We start from the raw sequence: 20,918 nt of genomic DNA, 5'->3' as shown, positions 1-20,918 counted from the left end.
ATTTACTAAATACAATTTTGCTTTTCTTAACTCATTTTCCACCTGTTTTGCCATTGATCATATGCTCTAAGAAATTAAACATATTCAAAAGGCAAGGTGGACTCTTGGTGAAAACTTTATCTTAATAGTAAATAGATTTGATTCTCATTGCCTGCTGTTGCTCACTAACTGAGTGTTTGGTCGTGGGTATTATAGTATGGCAAATAAGGTCTTCCCCACAACACGTCAATGCCATAATCACCACAACCTGTGTGTAATCTCGAATGACAAGAATGAATCCACAAGGAGCGTTTAATGTTATTGAACTTAGGAGGGCCCTAGTAATCTCAGTCAACTAATCAATGGAATGCCAGGAATCATTTTCTACCTAAAGTCAGACTTGTACAGGGAAGTGGTAGACAAGAGTCCTGGTGAAAGAGGAAGACTCAGTTTCTTTCCTCCCTATACTCTTGAGTCAAGGGTGTTGAAGACAACTCTCACTTAGACCATTGCGTTTCTTCATGCAATCATAAATGCCACATATAAATGATATCATTCTTCATTTATCCTTCTCTTCTTGCGTATTTCATTTAACACAATAGCTTCCTATTTCATCCATACAGCTTCAAATTGCATGATTGCATCATTCCTTACAGCTATGTACTATTCCATTGTGAAGAATCAAATAATTAATGATGGTGGTGGATGGTGAAGGATTTCTCTCTGCCACCCCAGGCCATGACGCTCCGCAACCCCCATTCAGGCTCTCTGCCCTGCTGGGCCCTCTGGCTTTTGGGTCTTTGCCTCTTTTGGTCTTTGACCAGGATGGAGGTCAAAGGAAGATAGCTGAAAGGAGTTAAGATGCAGGGCTACCTAAGAATGGCTATGCTTGAAAGGTTATGAGATAGGCCACACACATGTGGTGGATAGGGCATGAATAAAGATGATGCTTCCTGATGCCTGTCTCTGGATGAGTCTGATTCCGCCGTTCACCTAACCTGGGACCCGCCGGCTGGATGGGGTTTGCGGAGCCACGTGGCCTGGGATGGCAAAGAGAAATACCTCCATCCATCACCATCCAGCACCATCCTTAATTATTTGATTCTTCACCATTGTACATAGGAGAAACAAATATGAAAGGATGGGGGCCAGGGATCAAGTGTTAAATGAAAGTAAAGAACTAAATATCCAAGCCAAAGGCAACAACAATGGAATCAAGAAACCCAAACTTTTACAATGTAAATTTAAAGCGGACTTGTTATACTAGCAGGCTGGGGGTCCAGGGGATGATATAGAATGCACTCAGGGAATATTGGTAGAGGGAGGTGGACACTAGTGTTGGGATTAGCCCTGGTTCATTTTATATCTGAAACTTATGAAGAACTTTGTAAATAATAATGGTTTCAATAAAATAAAATAAAAATCAAAGACCTAAAAGAAAGAGCTATAACTATAAAAGTCTTAGGATAAAATAGGATTAATCTTTATAACCTCAGCTTTAGGAAAGATTCTTTGAAATGACTTAAAGAGCATTAGGATCAAAATAAAAAACATTATCTTTATTTGATCAAAATTAAAATCTCTGTAGTCACAACAAACAAATAGGAGAAACGTTTTGCAAATAGCACATCTGGTAAATAACTGGTATAGGGAATACAAAAATGAACTTTTAAATTTCAATAATAACAGTTAAATATCACAATTTAAAATTTATATAGCATATGACAGGCATTTCTTCAAGACACAAAAATTTACCATACACAAAGAAAAATGATCAAGATAATTAATCATGAGAAAAATACAAATCAAAACCAGAAGGAGATACCACTACACCCCCAGTCACCTTTATAGTCCCTAAAATCCAAAAGTCACAAGTATTGATGAAGATGTAGAGAAATCAGAATCTTCGAAGTGCTAAGTGGGATATAAAATAGTACAAATAGTTTAGAAATAGCTTGGCAGTTCCTTACATGATTAGAAAGAGTTACTATGTGATTTAGTAATTATATTTCTAGTATATATGCAAGGGGAAGAATTAAATTAAATGCCCTCTCAAAATATGTACAATATAATTGATAGCAGCATTATCAAAATAGCTAATAAGTAGTATAAACAGTGACAGAGTAGTGCATAAACATAATCTGGTATAATAAAGTCTGGAAAATAGCTCAAAGGATTGAGTGCATATTTCACATGCTCAAGGCCAGAGTCATATCCCCAGTATTGCAGGAACCCCAGCATTGCCAGGAGTGATCCTCAAGCAGAGTGAGGAGTAGCACTTAGATCCACTGGGTTCAGCTTCCCCCAATCTAGTATTATCATACTAATCGAACGTTATTTAATGCTAAAAAGAAATGAAGTCCTGATAAAATGTGACAGTCTATATCATGTGAATGTGCCAACAACTGCATATATAGCATAATTTTAGTGAATTGTGTAATATTTATAGAATCATACCAAAATAGATGGAGTATTTCTAAGAATGATGCAAAATATATAAAAACACAACTTTAGGGCCAGGAGAGATAGCACAGCGGCGTTTGCCTTGCAAACAGCCGATCCAGGACCAAAGGTGGTTGGTTCGAATCCCGGTGTCCCATATGGTCCCCTGTGCCTGCCAGGAGCTATTTCTGAGCAGATAGCCAGGAGTAACCCCTGAGAAATGCCGGGTGTGACCCAAAAACAAACAAAAAAAAAACAAAAACAAAAACCACAACTTTATTTTAGTGTTTCTCAATAGTTTGAATATATATTCTATTTTATTTTTTAACAATATTTTATTCTTGTCTTACATAAGAATATAATAAGCAAAAATGGAAGAAAAAAGAAAGAGGAAGACTAAGAGATTTAGCTCCTGGAAGGGTGTGGACTTGATTTGGCTGGTTTGAAGATGGAAGGGCAATGCAATGAAGGACATGTAGAGCTTTAAAAGTTTGAAAGCAATATCTATATCACACACAGCAAGGAAATGGGAACCTTAAACCACAGTGTCAAGGAACCAAATTCAGGGCCAGAGCAATATTACAGTGCAAGCATTAGACCTGAGTTTGGTCCCCTGTACTCCATATGGTCCACTGAGTCTTACAGGCCTGATACCTGAACACAGAACCTGCAGTAAGCACTGAGTGCAGATATGTGTGACCCCAAAACAAAACAGAACAAAAAAGGGTACCAAAATCTGAAACCCACCTTAAGTAGTTTGGAAGCTGTCTCTCCCCTGAGCCTCCAGCAAAGAGCACAGCCTTGCCAACTTTTGGTTTCAGTCTGTGAAAAAAGGACTCAGTTCAACCCTGCTATTCCCAGATTCTGATCTACAGAATTCGGAGAAGGTAAATTGATGGAGATTCAAGATTTTAAGTTTGTAGTAAGAGGTAACAGTAGTAGAAAAATTTACAGTAAAATACTGACTTTAAATGAGAAATAGCACTTTAAAAATTATCATAAAGGAAATGCTTTTCAAGAAAAAGTTTCAACCAATTCCTTAAGAGCAATATCTTGAAGGGTTGCTGTAGAGATTAGAAATCACATGTGCACATTTCATGGCATATACTAGGTACTTAATGAATGATATGTGAACACATCAAATGAAAAGAGGAGATAGATGTTACTAGAAAGAAAAGGTGACTTTGTTTATCTGTGAAGCTCCATCTTTGCCAAGAGGTGAATTTCATTTGGATTTTCATTTGGATTGCACAGTCACCGCAGGTTATTGGTAGCAGCTTACAACCATCAGCCTGCTTGATCTGCAGCTGAGAATTTTTAGAAACAGTATTTTCCAGTGACACATGAGTCATGGAAGTGTCATGTAGCAGTAAATATTTAGTTTAACTATCACAACACTGGGATTATACTGGGTAACTTATCCTTTCCCCATTTCTAATAAAATAGTTCTCTTCTGGTGTGTGTGTGTGTGTTTTATTTTTCCCAGTAAAATTAGTACTTTTAGGAGGAAAATATATTCCTGAAAACCTTTACTACCTTGAATTTCTCCATCTAGTGGACATACATGTGCGACATGCACGCATGCACACACACACACACACACACACACAAATAATTCCAAGGAATAAATACTAGCTGCTCCAGAGATTTGGTAAAGATCAATTTCAAGAGCAGCAATGAAAGATCTTATGCCTTTCATTAGTTTAAACAACAGGATTTTTCCGAGTAGATCATGGAAATTTCAAAACGATTGCAACATATGGTAGTGTGATCCCCTCTTCTGCCTTTGCACCACGCTTAGTCATCCCTTCTGGATGAGTCAGCTCTCATGCAGCCTTCAACTCTTGAAAGCTTATTAATGATTGATTTCTTGCACATTGTACCATCCTGGTGAGTCTGGGTCTGCTCTTGGCTTTGAGTTGACTTCATTTTCCTCATTTATCACATTGAAATAACAGCCATTATTTAAGATACACTAAGTTTATAGGCAGAGGAAATGAACAAAAGTCATGCTGAATCACTCCATGCAGATTAAGACATAGTATACCCACACATAACTCACTATCTAAGTACAATATCAACAGGTAGACAAGACCCATATGAGGTCCTGAATGTTACATAGCACTCTGAGTTGGGATGTGGATTCCCTCAGAACAGAGCAAAAGGAGGAAGCCTTGGATATCACATAGCAATCATACTTTGCCTTCAGTCCACTTGAATGAAAACTTCCTATTTCAAACCTCTCCCACTGAACTTAACCATTGCTTTTTCCCCCTAGAACCCAAGGATACCTCTTATTGACTGAATGGGAGGGATGAGTTTGCTCTTATGGTTAGAGTTTCCCTCCCAAGTGGGACATACTCCATTCTCTTTTTGTTTTTGATCTCTTTGAAAACTCAATTTTATTTCCAGAAAAAAAGTTTTCTAAAATTAAGAATTTTCAAATTTCAAGCATTGTCATTTACAAAGTTATTCACAGTTGAATTTAAGAAAATGTTTCAAATCTGGGGCCGGTGAGGTGGTGCTAGAGGTAAGGTGTCTGCCTTGCAAGCGCTAGCCAAGGAAGGACCGCGGTTCGATCCCCCAGCATCCCATATGGTCCCCCCAAGCCAGGGGCGATTTCTGAATGCTTAGCCAGGAGTAACCCTTGAGCATTAAATGGGTGTGGCCAAAAAAAACCCCAAAAAAACAAAAAGAAGAAAATGTTTCAAATCTAATCCCACCAACAGTTTCATTTTCCCTCCACCAATGTTCCCAGAAACCATCCCTTACCCCACTCTCAGTCTGCCGTCTTAACAGGCACATTTTTAAGTTGGTTGTTAAAGTTTGGATCTTGGTTTGGATATTTAGTTCTTTCAGTTTTTTTGGGTTTTTTTTTTTTGGCCACACCCAGTGATGCTCGGAGGTTACTCCTGGCTATGCGTTCAGAAATCGCTCCTGGCTTGGGGGACCATATGGGACACGGGGGAATTGAACTGCGGTCTGTCCTAGGGTAGCGTGCACAAGGCAGACGCCTTACGTCCTGCACCACCGCACCCGCCTCGAGTTCTTTCCTTTCTTAACTCCACCAACGTACCTGAATACCTTTGGCCCCTTGGACCCTGTTATTTCTTATCTGTTTTTCTCCTCCTTCACTCTTAATGAAGATCAGAAAGCAACACAAATTGTTTCAAAAGTATTTGGCACTTATCAAGGAATAAAGAAGTAATGAAATTTTCTTATACGTGGATAGGTATGGAGATTATTATGTTGAGTGAAATGAGTCAGGAGGAGGGATAGACATAGAATAATCTCAGTTATTTGTGGGATATAAGAAAAATAAAAGACAGTATGGTAATTATATTCAGAGACAATAAAGATGAGGATCAGGAGAACCAGTCTATGGTAGGAAGCTTGATAAAATTGGTGGTGAGTACATTTAGAGTAGGAAAGGGTCCAGTATGACAATGATAGTTGGAAATGATCACTTTGGACAAGAACTGAGTGCTGAATGGGGATAAGGTGACATGCATGGGCTTAGTACTCGGCTCAGTGAGGCAGCGCTGTTCAGGCTTTGCTGTGTCCACAGCCATCAGGCCCACAGGAATTGCTGCCAACATTGCCCTATGTGTAGCAAGTAATGGGTAGTTCTGGGACCATACCTACTGTATACTTGGAGAGCCATTTGGTTTTAGGGATTGAGTTCTGGCTCTCCACATGTCAGGCATGTACTCCAGCCCTTTGAACTGTCTCTCTGAGCCACTGCCTCCAGTTTTGGGGGAAGGATAGTGAAATTGACTGAGGGAATCCTCATGGGTGTCTCTAGTCCCGGCTACCCAGGCATTCATTCATCCTGTTCTCTATGCAAGGAGGCCTCAGGGGGAGAAATCAATTTGGCAAGATGCTTTGTATGCCCAGCATTTCTGACTGACATTGAAATGTAGAGCTTCAAAAGAGAAAGCAATGGCTCTTCACTTGTATTAGTAAGTACTTTGTGCTTGAAAGATTCTCGCCATAATCAGTCTTTATAATTTATGTAGAAGAGACAGGGTTATTTCACCACATCGGTAATGGGTAAAGGAACATGAGCTTCATTTTCCATTTCTTAGTATTTACTACTACTGATCCTAACCAACAACCGTGATTGGGAGAAAAACTTTTACTGGGACCACAGAGAATGACTCAGGGGTTGGACAACCTAGTATGCCTGGAGCCCAGAGTTGGTCTTATGCCAAAATACTTCAGGGATAAGGTTCCCCTATATTTAGGCCAAAGACTTTTCCTTTCTATTTCCCCCATATTTTGCTGATCCTATGCAAACAACAACTGCCACACACATACCATTTTTTTGTACTTTTTATCTCTTATCTTAAAAAAAGCTTACTAGAACTTCTGCTATTATTTTAATGAGTTCATTGGTGATGCAATAATTTTCACAAGTAGACTTGCTACTGAACATTTTCTTCTTTATTTTCTCTGCTATTCTTTAAGTTTTACTTTATATTTTCTATTTTATAACTTTTCTATGTGATGCATTTTCTTTAAATAAATAAAAATAAAATCTGGCTGATTACAGATTATGAATATGGATGATATTGAGTCTGTGGAATCTTGTGCTGGATCTCTATATGAAAGTTCCTTTTTGATTCCCAAAAACGAGACTTATTTTAAGTATCACACACAGACCTGATGAGGTCATTAGACATCAATTCTTTCCTCTTGTGTTGGCATAACCATCATGAGTCAATGGTGTCTACCATTTTTATACTCCATTAACTCCTTAAGGTATTTCTTCATTGGTGTGTACAGAAATATATCTTAATTTTTTCTTTTAGAGAAAGAGTGCCCTTACCCTCATCTACTATTAGTATGAATGTGATTTGCTTGCTTTAGCCTCAATGGAAAGCAATATTAAATTTCTCAAAAATAACAACAACAACAAAAACAAGACTAGATATCCCTTATGACCCAGCAAAATGCATTCTTGACATCTATTTCCCAAATACAAAATCATTAATTTGAAAAATTATATGCACTTATGTTCATTGCAGCATTTAATGCACTAGCCAAAATGTGGTAACAACACACATGCCAAACTAGGCTAAACACATCAATAAGTTGTGGCATATATACACAATGAAATACTATGAAGCTTCAAGAAAGAGCAAAATCAGACAATTTTCCTGGATGAAACTAGAAGAAATTATGTAGACTAAACTCAGTTAGAAAGAACATTTTCTTTTATCAGTGGGACTTTAAGATGCATAGCAATGTAGCAAAAAATGGGCTAAAGAAATAAAAACTTTGGGGATGTAAGAGAGTGATATATGTCCAAAGTAAAGACTCAACAACACTAAAGAAAGTAGATCAAAGATGCAGCCACTGAACTTTGTAATGTGCCTGTCAAGATTGTAGGCAGCAGTTAGGGGTGGAGGACAATGGAGTATGAGAGCACTGTTGATGGAGTTGACATTGGTGATCAGAATGGTGTTGAAATATAATATGCTTAAAACTCTACTATCAATAAGTTTGTAAATCACAGTTCTTTAAATATTATTTAAAAACAAAACCACAATAAAGGCTCTGACCCAAGTCTCTCTCTTGTTCTTTATGCATCCTGCTCAACCCTGGTTATTCCCAGTAATTTTATATACTCCCTCTGTTAGGAATCCTAATTAACAAGCTGTCTTTTCTATTTAAAATTTCACCCTATTGTAATCAATGTGCTGTGTATCGTTTAAATATTTCCAACACCATATCCATCCCCAGAGTTCTAGCTTCTCTCCACTTTTCCCTTTTCCTTTTATCTCTGTCAGGAAAACCTGGTTCTGTAGACCAGCTCTCCAGTTCTGTTGCCTTGGCTATTTTATGTTTCTTCATATCTCCCATGTGAGAGTTCATTATGCATTTATGTCTCTCTTTCTGAATCACTTAACTGAGCATGATAACCTCCAGTAATAAAATCCAGAAAATTGTATGGTTTTCTCTTTTCTTATAGCCGAGTAGTATTCTATTGTGTATATATACCACACTTAAACCAGTCATCTATTCTTGAACACTTGGATTGTTTTAAGATCTTGGCTATAGTGAATAGTGCTGCTATTAACACGGGAGCACAAAAATTCTCAAGATCATGTTTTGGGACCTTTGGGGAATGGATCAGAAAAAAAGACTCTTTTAAATAGCAGTTTTCTTATGATTAGTGGTCCTCACTATACCTGAAGAAAAAGGGTCTTAGAGCTAGAGAGATAGTACAGGGGTTTTTATTACTCAGGTTTTCTCTTCAGAGAAAATCTCTCCTTGTATAAGTTACCCTGGACATTATCAGAAGTGATACCTAGTAGAACTACAATAAGCACCTTAAGTATGAGTAGGTGTGGACCGAAAGTATATGACAAAAAAGAAACTCATTTGAAAGTACATTAAAAAGCTACCAAGAAGTTGTTGCCTGAGAACACTTCTTTCCTTTCCTCTAGGACAATCAGTACCCCAAAACTCAAAGGCTCTGTAAATTAATGTTATTGGTATCACATCCCCTCCCCAAACAAGCTATGGCCATGCCAAATCTAAATAGGTGAAGTTACTTCTATTTTTGAATTATCAATATATATAAATACTATTGAATCACTGTGAAATACAAAGATGAAAATTTATTGATGATTGAATTACTACAATGCTCCAGTCCCCATTCTGGAGAAAATATTCATTTTTCTGCCACCAATGTCCCCACTTTCCCTCACATTCCTTTTCCACCAGCCTTCCTGTATGAAGACACTTTTCTTCTCACTATCTCTTTCTCTCCCCACTTATTTTTCTTTTTAGGCACTATGCTTACAGGAAGGAGGTTATGCATATAATTTTCTCTACTAGTAGCAGCCAGTTCTTGTCCAGAACGATCATTTAAAACTGTTATTCTCATCATGGTCCCTTTTCTGTCCTAACTTTATGCGGAATTCCTTCTAAAGTGAAAGATTTACATTGTATCCAGATTTGCCTTAATAATATGTAAAATGAGTCCAAGGAGAGAATTCAGAATTCTGGAGATTAACAAATCAGACAGAATCTCCAACTATATGATCTCTGGTCCCAGCACTCCCAAACACCACTAGGTTTTGTCTTGGTGGTTCCCAGCATGCCAGCCTGCATCAAATTGCATTGTTGGAGCTGAACACCCACCCAGCAGACCCCTAGAGACAGGCAAGTCTCCCAAACACGACAAAAATATCAAACCACATAAACTAATCAAACCCAGTAATTTTTAATATAACTAAAACTCAATAGAAAGTTACTCTTCATGCTCGCTTTGTCAGCACATATACTAAAATTGGAATGATATACAGAATATTAGCATGGCCCCTGTGCAAGAATGACATGCAAATTTGTGAAGCGTTCAATATTTTTATATAAAAAAGAAAGTTACTCTTCATATTATATAGTTAGGAAAATTATAAGTGAAATGAGAAACTTAACTGTCTATCCCCTGTAAAACAGATATTAGAATGATCTAATCATATTTTAAAGTAAAAATTATAAAATGATTGTAAAAAGAATTCACAATTCTATGGAATCCATAAAACAGGAAGCTATCTCAACAACTTCAAAGAGAATGGATGGGTCCTGGATTGATGGAAGTGGCAGCACAGTATTAACTTGACCTGCCCTTCCAGTGAACCTGGCTGTGGCCCTCCAGTGGAACAAAATGAAAATAGAATCTACATACAGTAACCAAAATAAAAAGTTCTTTGGATATTCTTGTTAGGGTATTGAGATGGACAGAGTAAAAACTCAGAATTTGAAAACAGAAATTAAACTCTATGATCAACAGAAAAAATATATTTAAAATGAATAGTTTTAGGAATCTGGGAGCTAACAATCCACATTTATTTGCTGAAAAAAAATGAAGAGGAATAAAGAGAGAAAGAGAGAGAGAAAAGAAAAATGCCTCAAGGCAGCCAGAGGACAGGGCAGGAGGGAGGTGAGAGGAGAATTGGGGACAGTGATGGTGGGAAATGCATACTTGGGAAGGGTGTTGGACAGTGTATGACTGAAACTACGTCATGAACAACCTTGTAACTGTGAAAAAAAGAAATGAGGTCATACACACAATGAAGAATAAATTAAAAGAAGAAACGTAGGTAATCTGAATGAGTTTTGAAAGAAATGAAGACCCAAACTGGGAGTAGATATAAGCCTGTATATTAAAGGGTCTAAATATATCTCATATAGGAGAAGCACATTTAATAGAAAACACATCCCAATGAAAACTAAAAGCTTAAGAAGAGAAAGATAGAAAAATAACCTATTTGTGCACACCAACATACACACACACTCTACTGGGAACCAAACCTTGTGAGACTTGTGTTTTTCCATATAACTCCATCCCTAGTGTTGTGTATGTAAACATTTTATGGGATTATTATGTTACTGACCCTACCCTGATCGGTGATTGTGCCCTACCCTAGGGTGTGACCTGGCATTCTGCCCCCACCCTAGGGTGGTACCTGATTCTGCTTCCACCATTGGGTGGTATCTGATCCCACCATTGGGTGGTATCTGATTCTGGGGGATAAAAACAAGGGTCTGTGGAAGGTGAGGGACTTTTGCTGGAACTGATGCAGTCCAAAATATTTCCACAAACCTGACTGTCTGCGAGCTCTTTACCCGCTGTTTCACCTCAGAACCGTTGGCTGGACAGAGTGGCAGGCACGTGCTCCGAGCTGGAGGGGAAAGACCTCATCCTTCATCTCTCCATCAGTCAACCTCTTCAGGGGCTGACTTGCAACACCTAGCTCAATAAGCATTGTGAATGCAGCCAGAGAGGAAGACTATAGTCTAATGATGTGAGAGATTTTGATGCTGAAATTTCTCTCTGCAATTTTGATGTCTCCAATTTGATACTCAATATTTCTTTTAATTTTTTATTGAGACCATTGTGAATTACAAGTCTTTTATAGTTGGATTTCAGGCATACAGTGATAGTGAATTGGGGCTATTCCCATAACCAGTGTTGATTTCTCTCTACCAACTTTCCTAGCATGCATCTTATAGCTCCACTCTTAACCCCCTACCTAGACTGACAATGTAACAGGTTCATTTTAAGTTTAGACAATTATAGTTTGGATCTCTTGATTCTATTCTCATTGACTTTGGCTTGGGTATTTAGTTCTGACTTTTTTTTTCTCTACCAATACACCCTGGACTATTTGTCTCCTGATCGCCATCCTCTTTTTTGTTTGTTTACTCAATTTGTAGAAAGAGCAGAAATATGAAGTAAAACAGAGTAATTCATGTTCCAATGTTCTATGAAAAAGGTGGGAGCCCCTATCTAAAAGATACAAATAAAATAGAAAGGAGGGTTGAAAGTTTTATATATTTTTATAGGTGCAGCAAACTTTGAGGAAATTAGAAAATAAATACACAGGCCTAAAAATACAGGGTGCCTCTACCTATGAAGCATCTTGGCAAAAGTCTGACTCCAGACTCCAGAATTACTAACTGTCCAATCCCAAGGTCTTTTTTTTATGGTTCCAGGAAAAGTTTTACTCAATTGGTATTGTCATGGTCAGGCTTCTGTAATAAGAGATCTTGGTTTTTGCACAAATACTAGGATGAAGCTGTGATGTCATGGAGTGCTTTTTTTTTTTTCAACATTTAAGTAAATTTTTTATTAATACATTATCATTTAACATATGATTACATATAATTAATTTTATTGTTATCATAATTTACACAAAAATTGATAATGAGATTGAATAGAAAAGACTAAAATATGGTTCTTCAGTTGACTGCTTGGGTTTTACTTTCTGGACTTCTTTCTGTTTGATCTAGGAAAAATTTTCAATTTTCTAGTACTGTTTACAAAGTGTTTAAGTGACAGTGTACTGTTTCTTGGGATTGTTATGGCAATCAAATGAGTTAGTATTTTTGCAATATTTAGATAGAGCCTTGTACATAGCATATGGTTTATAAAATAAGTGAACTAGTTTTAATTGATATCCTAACCATTTAGAGAGTTTTAATTTAAACACAGGAATGTTCAGCACCAAAGCCGTATGCTCTTACTCAGATCCAAGTATCTCTCATTTAGAGTTAAAACTTCATTTTTTTTATTAAATAGCTGTTCAGTATTCCACAGTATATATACTACAATTTTATTCACCTATCAGTTAGTTGCTTGGCACTTAGGATGTTTCATTTATTTTATATATGATGCTTCAATTAATATGTAATACATAAATGATGTGGCTAATACTTCCAATTTTATATTGAATATAGTGATGAGAATGGACATCTTGTCTTGTGTCAATCTTAGAGGAAAATCTTTTCATCAATGAGAATTAGGTCAATAGTGGGTTTATTGGACTTTACTATGTTGAAATGTATTATGTATTTTGTATTAACTAACTTATTAATTAACTATAAAGAATGTTAAATTAAAAATGCCTTATCATTAGCTTTTATTATTATCATATGATTTATATTTTTTCTGTTGATGTTTAGTATTACATTAATGTATATGGACACGTTGAATCAAAACTTGTATCCCTGGGTAAATAATGTTTTGTCATGATGTCCAGTGATATTTACAGTTGCTTATTTTTACTTCTTTGTTAGCTATTTAATGATCAAAAGTGTAGTTGCATAGATACATTAGTTATAGAAATAGAGTTCAGTCTTCAAGGCAAACTTTTGATATTACATGTAAAATTAATTCTTCAATTACTGAAAATTTCACTCTACCAGTTGCTATTGTACAAAGTTTGGGTTTCAGTTTCTATTTTTATCTTTTATGCTATATATGTTAACTATCAAAATATGGTTACCCATATTTCAATATTTCACCTCCACCTTAGACAAAGTGATTAGTATTTTATGTATGAATTCTTGATATACGTTATATTTCACTATACTCAATTTCACTATATTTTATTAAAGCACTTTCTTCTCCATACCCTATGATTTATATTTAAAGGGTATAATAATATAAACCAAGAAGTAGGTAGAAATTTATTGAATACATTTAGTGTATGAATAATTGACAAATTACAGTATCAATAGTCAGCATGAAGAAGATAATGAGCTCAATAAGGATTTGAAGAGAAGGCAATGATAGTTCATATTGTGACAGTGACTGAGGAAGATTTAGTTAAAAATGAGGCTAGCTGAATGGTTGTTATGTTGTGGTCCTTGTGTCATTAGATTAATTCACCCCTTAAATATATTTTAGGCTTTCATAAGATATTATTTTGGACTCACACCCCTCAGTGCTGGTACTTGAGTAGTTTGATAATCCCTTGCTTGATTTCTTGAGTTCGTACTCCGTAAACAATAGGATTCAGAGCTGGTGGGATGAGGTGGTGCAAGACATTGAGAAGAATGGGTACCTCTGAGGGTATCTTCTTTCCTGCCTTGTTTGTGAAGATGAAGACAAGTAGCAATGTATAGAAAAAAAGTATTAGTATGAGATGGGAGCCACATGTACTCAAAGCTTTGGTGGCTGCACCCCTTGATTGCAGGCGCAGAACAGCCCTTAGAATGAAACAGTAGGATAGCAAGATGAGTACCAGATCGGATCCCAGTAGACACCAAACACTCACAAACTGGTAGAGTTTATTTAGACGAATATCCTCACAAGAGAGTCTTGCTACAGAAATGTTGGCACAGATACAATTCTCCACCACATTGCCAGCACAGTAGTTGAGCCTAGCAGCCATAACTGGTGTTGGCAGTGTGGCCACCAAATTGCGCAAGACAATAAAGATGGTTGCATAAATGACAAACTGCTCTGTGATGATGGATGGATAGTGCAGAGGGCGGCAGATAGCCACATAGTCATGGAGTGCTTTTTGATTTAATATCACCTTTAGGTGGTGAGGCAAGGAAATCTGCGCTGAAAGTGAGTTGTTGCTGTTTCCGGGTCATCAGGGTGGCATATGAACCTACCCTGAAGCGTTAGTGACTGGGTGGTATTATAGCCTCCCCTGGTGGAAGTTTGATTCCTGGTGCTGGTTCAGAAAGCCATGCCAGTTCTAAGAATAGGATACAAGTTTTGGTTAGGGTTAGATGATTGATGTCTGATCAACTGTGGCATAAGTCAAGTTACTATGACAAATGTTCAGGGTGAAAGGCGCTGCTGCACTATAAAATTTGTGAGTTCCTATCCCTGTTAGATAAGAACTTCTTTCTATACATAATATTTTCCCTCGTTTTAATGTGTCTATGCAAAATGGAACAAAGCCATATGATACTACTGGTGCATGTGGAATTAAAAATAACAAGCTAACCAAACCTAAAATATAGTTCTAACCTGAACTCAGATCCCAGGATAGAATTATCTACTAGAATTTACTATTAAGAAGATCCAAAAACAGATGGTAAAAGCTATATCTACATATGGAAACATACACTAATAATTATAACTATTAAGGAAATGCATCTACAGAAATATAAAAAGGAAATACAGACATCCTCTTTAAGTTTTTTGAGATAGTCTGGGTGAATAGGGGGATAAAACCCAGAGCACAGTTTCATCCAACACCATGGTTTTGTGGTGTCTGAGAAATGGTTTGCAGAAGTTAGGGGTCAGGCAGTATTCTGGTGCTGAGGGTTTCTTTGTAGCTGAATCCTGTAGCAAGCAACAGTCCACAGTGAGGGGAGGTGGGAGAAAAGGGGGCACATAGGATGAAATAGCAGGAGCGATGGTGGCAGCTTCTTTCTGGGCCAAGACAAGGCAGGCTGGGGGCTTGCCTTTCACTTTGAAAGCTGGCTGGCAGTTTGCTCAGCAGGGGTAAGATTCTGGTTCCAGAGGAATTAGGAACTGAGGGTGAATAGGCTTGAATAAGGAAATATAATGGATCATCGTTGAGAAGGTGAAAGGGAAGGATTTGTGAGCTCGTAAGCAGGGGAAGGGAAAAGGGGGAGGTTATACATAACAGGAACTTTATACAACATAGACAGGAATTATGTACAATACAGATTAGATATAGAGGGGTCCAAACATACAAACTCACGCACACCCACATAGACAGACATTAGAGATTAAATCATAGTTTGCAGTAGAAGAACTGACCCTTGTGGAAAGGGTTAGAGCACTTAAAAATATGAGGACGGCAGATCAGGGGGAAAGTTTTTACAGTTTCTAGGAAAATCATCATTGGTGAGGGTAAACTTTACTAAATCAAAAAGCTTTTGGGATTATATTGTGCGTGAAGCATTCTCAGATCGTAATTTTCACATCTAGAGTACTAAGCAGTATGATAGTGAGTCTACCCCATGAAGTATCGTCTACTGGGTCTTGAGCATCCAAGTTCATTTCCTGAAAGCAAACTGACAACATGGCATTCTGATACAATAGTAAACTAGTTAGAGTTGAAAAACTTACAAAAACATACTCAAAGAACGACGACTAAGTCTATGGTGTACTGTTGCTTATTTTAATGGTTTCCGTGGACATAAACATTAGATCATAAGAGCAGGCGTAATCATATGGAAAATGGATCAATTACAGTGTTTTGTCAAAACATTACCATATTGAGCACTGTATTTGGAGTCTAATATGATATAAAACTGAAATGCAAAATTAGGGTGAGTAATATATAGCTCCAAGACCCACTGTGGACAAAGAGGTTAAGGAGTTATTATATATATATATTAAAAGTAAGACACTAAAACTTTCTAACAGTGAGCACTATAATGAAAGTCCCTGGCTTCCAAATGCATTCTTCACTGGTTTTCATGGATTAAAGCGTTAGATCTATATACCTCTATGACAAACAGTTGATTAAAAATCTGTTCAATCTAAACAGCTATATACATTGCAGCAGGTTTCTTTGTAAAGGATTTTGTGTTTCTTCTCTTCCACTCAATTTGTTTCTTTCCCCTCACTATACCCTAGTACCTATGGTACCCTATTACCTAATGGTAAATCTACCATTTACATCAATGAGTTTCTTCATCTATTAATTCTAAATACCACATATAAGTGATATCATTCTGTATTTGTCCTTTTTCTTCTGACTTACTCCATTTAACATAATGTTTTCTAGTTCCATCCACATTGCTGAAAATTGAATGATTGTATTATTTCTTACTGCTATGTAGTATTCCACTGTGTATATGTACCACATTTTCATGATCAACTTGTCTATCGTTGAATATCTAGGTTGATTTCAAGTCTTTGCAATTGTACAGAGTGCTGCAGTGAATGGCGGTGTGTGTACATTATTTTGGATCAATGCTTTTCTGTCCAGTGGATAGATACCCAAGAGAGGGATTGCTGGGTCATATGGCAGTTCAATTTTGAATTTACTGAGAACCCTCCATACTGTTTTCCATAGGGGTTGGACCAGGCAGCATTCCCTCCAGCAGTTTCTTTCTCACTACATCCTTGCCAACAGAGATTGCTCCCAGTATTTTTGGTATATGCTATCCTCACTGGTATACGGTATTTCATTGTTGTCTTTATTTACATTTCCCTAATAATAAGTAATGAACATTTTTTCATGTGCCTGTTGGCCATACATTGGACTTACTCAGAGAAGCATCTGTTTATTTTCTCTCCCCACTTTTTGATTTTTTTTAGGTTTTTTTGGAGCTAACATTTGTGAGTACTTTGTATATTCTAGATATCAAAACTTTATCTGATGTTTTGTTATACTCAATATTTCTAAATCATGGACTACTTAATATGAAACTCTAAATGTAACCCTCAACATGTTTAAACTTGAACTATTTCTGCCTTATACTTAGTAGTCCAAAAATTTCTCCTATTATTTATTTTATTTGGGGCCACATCTAAATTATATCTCTTATCCCTCTTCTCCATTTATGGCAGCTTTATCTTTCCAGTCATTCTAGACAAAAGACTTAAAATTACTTTGTGAATTACTTTCTTCTTTTAATTTTAATTTTTCAAAATATTCAATGGACTCTTCTTTCAAAATCTATATAGACTCTCATTTTATCACATTTATTTTTGCTTTGCTGTAGTAGCTTAATAACTGATCTGCCAGTTTTCCCCCTTTTTTATCCCTTTCTCTCTCACTTCTTGCTGTTTGTGTGTGCTTTTAGGTCACTTCTCACAGTGAGTGCTCAGGGATCACCCTGGTAGTTCTCAGGGAACCATAGCTGGGGGTTAGCTGTTGCCAAGCTAGTACCCCACCTGATATCCCACTTTCTCTTCAATTTATATGATTAACTGAGTATCATTAACTGAGTTCTTATTAGAAGTTGATAATTGGGGTCCTGAGAGATAACTCAAAGCTCTGGAGCACATGGTTGATGTTAGAAAGCCTGGGTTCTATATCCCCTGTGTCAGTACCTGGTCCTTTGAGCACAACTGGGAACAGCCGTCAAACATAGGTTCTGACCTAGCCTCTGGGCACCACCAGATGTGAGCCAAATACGAAGTCTGATTCTATCATTCTTCTATAAAGAACCCTGGAATAACTCAATATTTTGCTCAGACTAAAACCTCTGATCCATTTAATGACTTTGCAGTACTTTAAGTCCTCACTTCACCTCTCCTTTCTCCCTCCCCTTCCCTTCCTTTCCTTTCCCTTTGCTTGTTTCTCCTTTTTCCTTTCTTCTTCCCATTTTCTCTTCCTCTTGCCTCTCCTTCTTTCCTTCTTATCAGGATCTCTTGTTCCCTTTCCATTTTCCTTTCCCTTTCCTCCCCCTTTCACTGAGGAGTAAAAGCCAAGCCTCCCATATGCAGGTGAAATCACCTCCTCGGCTTCAACATTTCATTGCTTCCTTTGTGTCTTTTAGTCACTTGTCTTGCCACACTGGCCTCCTGTTCAGAAATTTTGCTCCTTGCATCGGTGTTCTGATTTTCTATCAAGGATTTAGCTGTCAAATCCTTGCTTTATTTGACTGCTCAGTGAGGATTTCTGGGAGCTGTTTTGTGTGTGCCTGTGTGTGGGTAAAATTTCTGGCAGTGCTTAGGTGTCTCCTGCATGCCAAGTTGGCTCTCCAATCCTCTGCACTTTCTCCTATCCTCCGCCCATCCCTTATCATAATGTATTAGGTTATACCCTATCATAACACTTTTAATGTACTATATAATTTATTTCTTATATTCTATTCACTCTTTGCTTCTCACAAATAGAGTGCAAATTTGTGTGGGCATGGATCTTTGTCTATTTTTTCACCAATGTACCCAGGTATGTGTGTGTATGTGTGTGTGTGTGTGTGTGTGTGTGTGTAGTGCTTCCTTGTATAGTTGATGCTCAACCAGAACTTATTGAACAAGTGAAAAAATTATCTACTTTCTTGATAATGAAGCTCTGTGACACAATTGTACAATGGCTTTATTATATATCAATATTATTAATTTATCATTTAAATTATTATACATGCAGTATGTTGCTAGAAATTTGATGGCGAAGATTAACTTGTTTCAGTTAGACAAGAAATCTTTCTCCTTTGGTCATTGTTAATAAGGAATTAGTATTTATATTAAGAGGCAGGTGGCAGAAATCCTCTTCACATGTAGAGTCGTTTAGCTACCATACTGCTGAAATTATAGTTGATTAAATGTGTTATTGTTTCAGACCTGGCAGTGTTTGATAGATCATGTGGTGTTAGGGATTGAACACAGAGATACTTCCTGCATGTGGTCCAGTACCTTGAGCTAGCTCCCTAGCTCTGACATAAATATGTCACATAATATGGAAATTTATGTTTGAATTTGGTTCTATATCTATAGCTCCTAGGCAGATTCATAGAAAATGTTCACTAATGTTTGGTTGAGTGAATAGTGTGATGGTGGAATGAATAGAAAATATGCTAATTGACTTTCCTATACATCTCTAGCCATAAAGGATTGTCTTCAAATTTATCATTTACTATTTTTCCATATCCTCTTGCACATAGTAAGTATACACAGTATGTCGGATTAGTGACTGAATAAGTCAATCAACTACTGATGTGCCAGAAATGCTCATTAGACTCAATCTGATCAATACTTGGTATATTTCAATACACCTAATGTAGACCTAATAAAATCTACACTTTTGAAGGAGTCATGGTGCATCCTTCGTGGGTATTGGTTTTTACATTTTCATCATCTGGGAAGAGAACAAAGGTAACATTCTAAGTGTATTGAGGTTCTATTCTGAACAGTATTATTCTTTTATAAATACCTCAAAATCCACAACTCTAGCTTCTTTGTTCATTCATTATCATTGGTGAAAATTTATTATTTCCTTGGTGTGGTTGCCAGCATATTATAATGTTTCCATGCAAAAGGTTTCCAACATTAGCATAAATGTTAAACATTGACAGAACAGTTAAATTAATTTACCTCTTTGAGCTATCTTGTTGGAAGCTGACTCATCAACAATGGTGTTAAGCTACTCAGTTGTACAGTGAATACATAAAGAGCTGGCACAGAAGATTAGATTCATTTTTATATTTAATTTTTCATTTTAACATCAAGAAATGAATACATTTTTCATAAAACATTTGTACTAATTTAGGTTTATCATTCATGTAACAGCAGCATTAAACTGGCAAAAGACTTGTTTTGGCTCAAAGATTATTAATAATTTATCTTCTAGTTTGAGGATGGTATCAGGCTGAGTAGTCCCCCCAAAAGGCAATTAGTATTTATAATATAATTGAAACAAGAAGTACTGATTATGGACATATTTTGCATCAATGAGGATTAGTTTTGGTTGTGAATGTGAAAGTCAGGAAAATTGGGACAAACAGGTAGCTCAACAGTCTGGAGTACACATTTTGCATTTAGGAGGTCCAGGTTTGATGACTGGGACCTTATTGCCCATTGAGCACTAGCAGTAGTTAGTAATCGCTACCAAGCATTGAATAAGGAGTTGCCCCTGAGCCTATTGAGTAAGCCTGCCTCCCCCAAATCAAGGAAAAGACAAAAGAAAGCAAATTTAATAGACTACACAGTATGCAATTTATTTCAGTGTGGAGGGGGCAAGTTCAGGACTGGAGAGCAAAGCCAGAGATAGCAAAACCACGCAGGCATGCCCCTAACTTCTTTTATTTTGCTGCTTAGCCCTGTTGGGTTTAAATCAACCAAGTACCCTCCAAGTCTGAGGTAACTCCAGTAATTGCATCCACATGCCTTGTAGTAGAAATGGGAAAGAGCAAGCAAGAAAGGCATCACTACTTTTCTCCTAAGAGCACCATACCAGACTTTCCTACATGCCTTGATCTTAGTCATGACTAGTCCAAGCTGAAAGGCAGCTTGGAAACATAATTTTTCTTAGTCAAGTTCTAGTTATGTAGCTAACTTAAAAATTGGTAATTTTTAATGAGAAAGTATATAGTGCATATTGGGGACACAGCTAATTTCTTAAAGTATGAACTTTTGGGGAAGAATTTTTATATATTGTATTTATAAAATACTTTAATTAATTTTTGTTAGAACCTCCAATGACTTATATCAGAGTCTAACAATGTACCTTGGGGTGATGAGATATTTTAGCTTGTTTCATTGGACCTGTGAAATTTGCTTTCTGTATATAAATTATTCTCAACATTTT

At 36.9% G+C, this 20,918-nt stretch overlaps 1 protein-coding gene and 1 non-coding gene across 2 annotated transcripts in view; one reads left to right on the top strand and one right to left on the bottom strand.

The window, feature by feature from the left end:
• Positions 1-9,694: 9,694 nt before the first annotated feature.
• LOC126000322 (U6 spliceosomal RNA) lies at positions 9,695-9,801 on the top strand. Its single transcript, XR_007492671.1, has one exon. It is a non-coding gene; the product is annotated as a U6 spliceosomal RNA (small nuclear RNA).
• A 3,860-nt stretch (positions 9,802-13,661) lies between these two features.
• LOC125998935 (olfactory receptor 56A4-like) overlaps positions 13,662-20,918 on the bottom strand; it is a 46,506-nt gene continuing 39,249 nt past the window's right edge. Inside the window, exon 3 of the mRNA XM_049766953.1 lies at positions 13,662-14,261. Coding sequence (XP_049622910.1) covers positions 13,662-14,261 — 600 coding nt within the window. The remainder of the gene's footprint in view (positions 14,262-20,918) is intronic.

This window comes from Suncus etruscus, chromosome X (assembly GCF_024139225.1).
Source record: "Suncus etruscus isolate mSunEtr1 chromosome X, mSunEtr1.pri.cur, whole genome shotgun sequence".
Lineage (NCBI taxonomy): Eukaryota > Metazoa > Chordata > Mammalia > Eulipotyphla > Soricidae > Suncus > Suncus etruscus.
This window is presented reverse-complemented; position numbering and strand designations above follow the sequence as displayed.